This window comes from Stegastes partitus, unplaced genomic scaffold (assembly GCF_000690725.1).
Source record: "Stegastes partitus isolate 25-593 unplaced genomic scaffold, Stegastes_partitus-1.0.2 Scaffold302, whole genome shotgun sequence".
Classification (NCBI taxonomy): domain Eukaryota; kingdom Metazoa; phylum Chordata; class Actinopteri; family Pomacentridae; genus Stegastes; species Stegastes partitus.
In genome coordinates, this window is record NW_007578033.1 from 50,916 (window position 1) to 60,539 (window position 9,624).

The window sequence follows — 9,624 nt, forward strand, 5'->3', positions numbered from 1 at the left end:
AAAAGTGAAATGAAAAAAAATGCACTCGCCATCTAAATAAATTATTTTTGATAATATTTTACTGCCGTCATTCTTCCTCTTTCATATAGCTGTATGTCAATTTTATTTTTTTCCGAGATGAAAACAACCGTTATCCGAACCCAAAGGTTTACTGTCCAAACTTCCATCCGTAGCTTGTGTTCTTTCAAAGAGTCTTAGAGCGATGATCTGGCATCAAGAAGAGTTTCTGAGGATGATTAAAGCCCATATACAAAGACAACAGACGGTTATCTCCAAACGAGTTCTGATTGTTTGGCATTTTTCATCCAGAACTAAACAAACATGTCAAAAACAAAGACCATGTTCGTCCGCTTCATCTCTCTGAGAGAAGGTCCTTGGAAGTGACCTGGCAATCAGGGATGATGTGGAGGTCGTATCTAACCTCCAAGGCGTTGTCCCTCTCCCCAGGCAAACCCTCCAGGGCGCTCCTCGGGCAGGGGGTTGTAATTGGCATCTTCCTCTGGAGTGTCAAACAGCATCTTTCTGTGGGGGACACATAGTGTGAGAAGGATGAAGGAATACTACAAACACAAAGGAATGGATAGGAAAACAAAAACAGACTAGACTTCTCTGCGTGACCAGGGCTTTTGGCTCTGCTTGTGGTGCAACCTAAGAATGGCTGTGTTGGTAAGTCTGTCTGTCAAACACATCCTGACAACTGCTGGCCAGATTCACTGCTCACTAATGCTTACAAAATGAGGATTCCGAAAGATTTGCTGAAACTATAACCTTTCATGTAATTTGGAACACCCGTGACAAATATTTTGCACAAGGCAAAGAGCACAGGTGTAGTACCAAGGGGATATTTCCCATAATCCATTTTTTATTTTTTTTAAAGGATGGTTCTTCCAGTCTATCCTTAAAACAATAGTCAGGTGACCAAATATACATTTAAAAAAATTCTCTTGCTGCAGTTATGCTGGTCATTGAAGGATCCCTTCTTAATACAATTCATGGTAATAGTTTTTAGTTTGAAAATCCACATTTTTTTCTTGAGATCGGGTGGAGGGGTAGCCACACAAAAGGTCATTTCAGACTGAAGACATGAACTTGGAAACACTTTATCCAAACAATACAGTCAGCTCAAACCTTACATCGGTTTCCGGTAAACATCGGCATGTATTTGTGTTGAGAACAAGGAATGTGTATATTGTCCCCCCATTACTTAATATCAAATTGATTTGGGAATGGACGTCTTAATGTCTAATATGACCAGTAGGAAGAATTACAGCAGTGTTCATATATCTACCTGAGTGCTGTGTTAAGAGCATCTTGAACAACTATCAACCACTCCTTAAAGGATTCATCCAATTATTCACACACTTTCAAAGAGCACTGTGTATTTAAGGTTGCATCTGACTTGTTTGAAATTATCAATAACATAAAAAAAAAACTACAGACTCACATGATAGATGGGGTCCTAAGCCACCTTCCACCACCGGGCTGGTTGGGGAAAACATCTTCCAGGAAGAAGTACACATGACCAACAGCGATACCTCAAGACACATTTAACAAAACACATTTTAACCAACACAGTATTCATTATACACACCATAAAAGCACATACATTTAGTTTGGTTCTTGGGGTATCAGCAAAGTTCTAAATACTGACTGCAGATGGCAGTGATAAGTACCTAAAAGATCCACGATGATGGAGTTGCCCAGCAGAAGTGAGAATCCCATCAGCACCCAAGGCAAGAAGGGTGCCTGGAAATTGAGAAGGCCAAAGAAATTCATGCGAACGTTTGGGTTCCGTCGACTCCATACGTACACCAGCATGATGGTGAAGGCTTGGCCCAGGAACACCAGACTCACGAAAGTGCCAAATATCTGAAACCTTGTTAAAGAAAGTGTCAAACTAATGTACATCTTTGCTGGTGCTGCTTCTAACATATATGATGTGTTTTAGGTTAGTTACAGACTGGACAAATCTCACTATTAACAGTAGTGCTGAGTCTGAAAAGAGTCTGATGGTATATGGTGTTCAACTCTTGTTCTAGGACTAAGCTCAGAGTACCAGTGCTATGCTTCTGTTGATTACTGGTTTACTGCTGCTCTACAGGAGCCAATCCCAGTAGACTTAAGCCAAAGGCAGGATATTTACAGTTATGGACAAAAATTATTAGACCACCCTTGTTATCTTCAATTTCTGGTTCATTTTAATGCCTGCTACCACTAAAGGTATAATACCTGAAGAATACAATGAACACGACAAAACATGCAGCTGGCTCACTCAAACTGGCATGAGTGAGAGACAGGGAGCAAAAAAAATGAATATCTCCAAGACAGCACTACACCAAGAAAAAAACAAGCTGAACATGGTCCTACCAAATTGCTCGCTGGTCGCGGCAGGAAACATCTTCCTAACCCTTTCTAACCCTCACCCAACTTCCTCTACCTGTCATTCATCCCAGTCTCCATTAGGTTGTTAAAATAGCAACAAGACATACATATATATATGTACACACAATATGTATATGTGTGTGTGTGTGTGTGTGTGTACCTCTTCAGGGTGTCCCCTGCCTTTGCCCCAAGACAGTTAGGAACCCCAAAGAGGATTAAGTGGTAGATAGACAATGGGTGGATTTATGTATATGTATATACACATAGATACATACTTATATAGCAAGAGAGAAAGACAGAGGAAGGATACAGTCATTAGCAGCCCACCAAAGAGGAACATGAAGACGAAGTCAGCCGTTCGTCCCCTGAAAGATCCCTCCTCCAGCATACGACAGTATCTGTACCTGAAGGCAGATGGTTAAGACAAACCTGCGTAGCAATTCTGTGAGAAACATCCTCATCACCTAAATGGGTAAAAGTAAAGCATCATATTTGTGTTTGGTATAAATAATAGTGCATGGGACAGCATTTACAGTGTCTATTTGTTTATGCAAACTGCATCTTAGTGTAAAGTTTCCTCATCCTGTCTCTGAAACCAAATAGAGCCGACGCCTGCGAAACAGAAAGTATGCAAATTCACTAACGATGCTGAACGCAGTGAGCCTTGGAGCTGAGAAGGATACAGAAAAATCATATTGAACAGGAAATTGAAGCCAACCGGACCAAAAAACAGGAAGTTGGTTATTAATCGCCATACCTAGAGAAAGACAGAGAGAGAGAAAGAGGTCATTCGCTGCAGATAACATACAGTGTCATTTCTGTGACTCAAAAACATTAAAGCAGCTTTGCTTAACTGTTGATTAGTCAAGATACTGACCTGAGACTGACTGCATTATGAATGACAACTGTCTAATTCTATGTGATTTCAATATGATGAGAAAAAAAACAGACAATCTTGATAAACAGCATGGACATCTTTTTTTATTTAATTAAAAACAATTCTTACAATCAAACTTAGCATAAGACAACACTGATTTGTTATAGTGCTGCTTCAAGTATATGAACTGTTATGTGCCCAAAGGGGTGGGTCAGATTTTTCACCTGGTAATTCCTTAGGATCAAATCGGGATTGAAGTACAGCTGAAATGGTGTGATGATCTCTAGTTGCTGTGAGAGAAGACAAAAGAAAGATCATGTTAAAAAGTCTAACAAAGAAAATATCATAAAATGATCCAACTTTGACAACCAAAAACATACGTATATATGCAAACCACGTTTTTCCCACTGAATGCATTTGTGATGTAATATTTTGTTGTTTGCAAATACAGTACAGTCCAAATAACTTCAAGTAATCTTGCTCTTCCCATTTTATCGAGGATACATTGGGAACCGTTTCGTGTGTGTGGACGTTTGCACCACCCAATGGTACGGGTGGGGGTTTTGAGCCACGCTGAATTTTGCTGCACTGTTATTCCTGCTCCTCACTTTATTAACTTTTTGCTTGCATAATAAAGCAAGAAAATAGCCATTTAGATTTTTTTGGTTTGTGCCTAATTTATCCAAATAAAGACTATTAGGAAGTGTAATGCGTGCCTCCCAGGTGAGACTACCCAGTCTCACACACAGACTCCCACGTGACTCAGTGTAATCACCAGGTTTAAGTGGAGCTGCCAGCATCAGCAAGAATGCTCCAGCTCTCAAACTGGAACAACTTCAACTTCCAGGTATGCGAATCAAAGCTTAGTGTACTCTATTAAGAAAGGTTCATTGCTTTCGGTTTTATTAACCACATTAAAATGTCTTCTGTCATTTATACTCCTCATACACATCTACATGTAGCTGCCAACAACACAACATCCTGTTTTAACCCTAAACTGCATGCAATTTTGAACTACATGCAAATACTTCAGCTGCCCAGTTTTTCTATTCTGTCAATTCTCGCACAGTGTCAGGTTTCCACATTTGGTCATGAGGAAAAAATGACACCAGTGCAACATCTGCCAACTGTGTTTCACACCGCACAACTAATTTGGTGAAAACTGATGAAAAATTCATCAAAATCAGTTCAACATACGGAAACATTGTTTCTGGATATTGAACTTGAAATTGTTGACACCTTTATGTTTTGAGCCTATTTGTTTATATTCTGGCGCATCTGCATCATGGAATGTATATAAAGAAAGACAAACCCTCCCTAGAGTCACCCAGAGGTTTCCTTACAAACAATTTTGAAGTCGAGTGTGGCGGCTCTGGCCATCGCCGTTTTGCCTTGCTGGAGTCTGCCTAATCCCCTGTTATTCAAAAACAGGGAACCGGGCTTAAGTGTGATTGGGGCTGAAGTGGGCATGGACTGTCCTGTACCCACCAGTCACTCAAAGCAGTCAGGCTTAAATCTGCTGATAGTAAGGTGGTACATTTGAGTAGCTGAGTGACATTTTGGGGGAGATGAAGGAGGTATCACTGATGAAGTTCAGGTGTCTGTTGTATCAGCTCAGAATGCATTATATTTGCACATGAAAAGACATTAATATTTTCCTAGATCACAGCGTTTCAGTTCTTCAAATCTCTTGCTAGGCCTAAGAGCAGTGCTACAGATGTGCATCTGATACCACTAAACCCATGATTTCCTGTTTTGACTGTCTGACTCCACTGTGACAACTGCAGAACAAAAAGCCTTTTTATATGTTCTGTGCTTGTAAAATTTTCCACTTTATCACTGAATGAGTACATGACACATAATATCACATAACTTTTTAATGATTTAACCTTAAATTAATTGCATTACCCCTGGTTTGAGGAGTAAGGTATTTGCTCTTATGTTAACGAAAAAAGCTGTTCAGATCGACTTTACTAAATACAGAAGACCCACAATAGGCATTCAATGCAACAAAAACCTGTTGTCAGTTGACATAATTGGTTGAATGGTTATCATGCTGTAATATTCCTCTTCTGCTAACCCTCTTGGGAAGTCATCTTGTCAGTCAAAACTCTGATGTATCTACAGGCATTCATGGAGCCAACTGTAAATGTTATCTCTCCAACACCTTTTGCCCCATATCACGACAGTAACCAAATCTGTGCTTCACTGTCAGAACGATGAAGTGAACTGTGGTAGACCTGGCCAGATTCACGCCAACTCTGCTGGACCCCATATTAGCTCAACAAATAATCTTAGTCTCATTTGACCAGAAAATGTACTTTCAATATTTATCAGGGTTTTTTTCATGTTCTTTAGCAAAGTTTGTGCCGAAGAGTAAGCAAAGGTTTTCTTTTCTGGAATGACTTCATAGAGTTTGACATCAAGCAGTGTCATTCACACTGTCTGAGCTGTCACAGAAAGTCTGATTTCAAGTGATGACCCCTGCAATGTCCATATTGTCATTTTATGAGGACGATCACTACAGCTCTGAATTAGGGTACCATGGCTCGTTCTATGCCTTCTGATTACCGCTGCAACTGTGTACCCACTGACTACAGTTTGTCAGCAATCTCTTGTATCCATTTCCACCTTTGCAAACTCTCACAATCAGAGGTTTCTGCTGCTCTGGTAATTCTTTTCTATGTGAAGCCACAATGCTGTCATGGAGATAGACACAGCCCATAGGTCATAAACTGAGAAAGTTCTGGTGTTCACAGGTAATTTTATAACCATACAGGTAGGCTATTTGGAAATCACAGGTTTACTCAGTGTTGTTCAAGTGATCACAGGTTCTCTAACTTGTGGGTCAGGGTGTCAGATGTATTCAGCTTTGTTGCATTAAGTCTCTGTTTTGGATTTTATGCCAACATATAAAGTACCGACAGGCTATGTCTAAAAGCACTTTACAGACACAACAGCACTTTAGGGTATGACCCAGTCTGACTCAATCATATCACCACTGTCTTTGTTTTACTATTGTCTTTTTTATTTATTTTATTACTACTATTTTTTATTTATTTTTATTTCATACCTTTGTTTCCCTGTGTGTTTTTCTTTTATGTATGTGGGGGACACCAGATGGAAATTAGCCCTGTGCTAAATCCGGCGTATGTACTGCAACCTGTGATTGTACGTCATTAATACGTACTGTCTGTCCAAATAAATACATAAAAAACAAACAAAAACAAAAAACCTGTCAACAGTATGCCAATAGTAGACTGTTAACAGTGCATCTATCTATTCACCCACCCTACTAATTCATCTACAATGCAATCCAATACAACAGCTCTGCTATTAAATTTGACGTGTTTAAAGCTCCCACATTTTTGTTAGTAACATTTTGTTCATCCTATTAGCATACATGAAAGGGACAAAATACTAGGAGGACTTAAACGTAATGCAGTCCAGTGCCACCCACTATGACTTCACTATTAAACAAAATGTAGAATCATCATCTTTCTGACAATGTCAACAAAAATTTCAAGTGCACAAGTTTTGTAAAATTAAAATTCATGTCAGAGCTGTTGCATTGGATTGCATTAGATTTCACACGTGTAACTCATACAGCGGCCAGTGAAGGTATCTATAAAGCCAGTCTCTATTTGTTGTGTCACTGTTGTGTTAAGGTCTTAAATTCAAACGACTAAAGTAGCCAAAACACCAGTTTCACTTTACGGGACTTTAGAAGTGCACAGTGTAATTATAACATGTTATGTATTGTGGGAAACCTACCAAACAATATAGAGTGAAATAAGGTTAAAGACCAAAATACACCTCATGTCGATACACAGACTGGTAGTAAAACAACAGGATAACATATAATGGTACAAAACTCTAAAATGAGGACTCTTACTTTTGATACGTTTACTTTTATACACTTCAGAGATAACACCTCTTTACTTTTCCACGGGAAATGAATATATTTTCTAAACAAGGTATATGTGGTGCCCTGTACACTGAGCAGCACATTGTTACCTTGCAGCATTAACAGCCAAACATACCATAGCTGTGGCTTATTAGCCAGGCTACGGAAACGCAACAAAGCTGCTGCTTATAATGCTGACTGACTGACGAAGAGAAGAGCCAGGGCTCTGACCACGGGTTGCTCGGTTCTGCTTTAGCTTTTTGAGCCTTGAACATGACTGCTACCATTGTGGACAACCGAGTATAGACACGTATCCCTCTCACAGAGCTGTAGCTAAACCACCGAGCTAGCAGGAGAGAAACGACCTTACGCCAGCTGTTTTGAAGCGGCACCAGATGATCCTGCCGAACACACAGAACACTTGAAATGTTCTTACCACTGCAGCAGTTGTGAGGACGCAGGCGGTCGTGTATGCCCTGGTAACAACAGGAATCTGTAGGTACTCCTGTTGTAGTGTCTGGTAGGCCATTTTGGACAGATTGAAAGCTTCCGGCACTTTCTTGACACGTCATTTCTCAAAGCAAAAGTTGTTGCGTTCAAGAACGTGGGACAAAGTGGGACACATCCCCGACTGCTCTCAGCAGATGTGTTCTTACACATCTACATGTTCTGCACACAGAGCTAGTCTGTAAAACAACACACACACACACACACACACACACACACACACACACACACACGCATATAACATATATGTTATTATTATTATTATTATTATTATTATTATTATTTTAGTAGTAGTAGTATCAGACCTTTAATGATTATTCATTTGAGGTTTGGGGTTGCCTTGTCAAACTGTGGTTTATCCTGCAGCAGGACATTTGTCTTTTTTGGTGTCCTGACTGCAGGAGGATTCACAACTTGACAACTTCTTTCTGAAAAACAACTGCAAACACCATGTATAACTGACAACCTCTTGATACAAAAGAACTAATTATTAAGAATCCCAAATACCCGAAGGGTGATTGGTTGTGCTTGGTTGTCTGTCTCTAAGTGTAGCCCTGTGATAGACTGGTGACCTGTCCAGGGTGTCCCCTGCCTTCGCCCAGTCAGCTGGGATAGACTCCAGTCCCCTGTGACCCTAGTGAGGACTAAGCGGTGTATAGATAATGGATGGATGGACGTTATCAAGTATGACAGAGGCTTGTGGCAGGACAACTGTAGATAACACAGAGAGACAGTGGTGCCATCCTGTGGATTGTTGGAGGTCTTGCAGGATTGACCTCATTACTCTAAAACTGCATTGTTTTTTGTGCAGTTGTTGTACCAGTGTGGACACAGGCACTCAATCAAGGGGTTTTCTTTACTTTGATAACAGCTTTAACACCTGGAGCTTTTCCAAATGTCTTGGCTTCTTTTCTATCACTTTGTACTCCAACTCATCCCAAACCACCTCAGCTGGGTTTAGACTGGGGGAGGAAAGGTCTTAAAGTAAGGATGGACTGTTGTTTCAGTTTACTTAGTTGGGTCGTTCTTGCCATGATATGAATTATTAGTTAACTCAGAGTGAAGGCAGGGGACACCCTGGACAGGCTGCCAGATAGAGAGATAGTGACAGACAACCAAACACACTCACATTCACACCTACGGACAATTTAGAATCACCAATTAACTTCAACATGTTTTTGGACTGTGGGAGGAAACCAGAGAACCCTGAGAAAACCCACGCTGCACGGGGAGAACATGCAAACTCCTAACCAGGACGTGAACCAGGGATCTTCTAGCTACATACCTAGCTTATCTGCAAAGTTCTTGGAGTGCCTCTATAATAAGCTCAGTTTACCATATTTACTTCAGTCTGTTTATCCCTCATCCTCCTCGTCTTCCTGCTGCAAAAGAAAACCGGTTCATCTTCCCATCTTCCAGTCACCGCCCCAAATCACCTGCATCATTCCCCGTTCCCTGTGTATGCCCTTGTTTCCTTGTATTCCTGTTACTGTAATAAACGTCTGTTACTAATTTCGAGTCTGCTTGCGTTTAATGTCTGCACCTGGTTTACCTGTGAAACCGTGACAAAAACATCACAAAATGGCTATCACAGTCCTCCTGAAACACCTGACAATCCAGAACATATTTGAAGTACTAAGTATTAGGTACACTGTATTACATTACAGTGTACTGTTACAGTGTAATTGTTACCACACCTGAGAACACATGAAATTTTCTTAGAAAACTTAGAAAAATAAATTTGCTAATTTACTATTGAATTCCAGGCAATTGCCCCAAAAGTAAGTACAATTTCGAGATTTCTTGGGACATATTTACCCCAGTTAATTTGTGACATTGACTGATATGATAATTTCATTATTGCATCAAGATTCAGCATCAGCTCGGCATGATGTATCACTGATGTTGTCAATGGCAATGTGCAGTAGGAGTGCTTCTGTCATTCAGAGAT

General features: G+C 40.2%; 1 protein-coding gene across 1 annotated transcript; it reads right to left on the reverse strand.

Moving 5' to 3' along the window:
• Positions 1-41: 41 nt before the first annotated feature.
• Positions 42-7,709, reverse strand: derl2 (derlin 2). Its single transcript, XM_008283199.1, has 7 exons — positions 7,603-7,709; positions 3,484-3,549; positions 3,066-3,139; positions 2,693-2,786; positions 1,674-1,869; positions 1,445-1,535; positions 42-522 (listed from the first exon to the last, which is right to left on the reverse strand). The coding sequence occupies exons 1-7, from the start codon at positions 7,693-7,695 to the stop codon at positions 417-419; spliced, it is 720 nt and encodes a 239-aa protein (XP_008281421.1). The 5' UTR covers positions 7,696-7,709; the 3' UTR covers positions 42-416.
• Between the last annotated feature and the right edge of the window lie 1,915 nt (positions 7,710-9,624).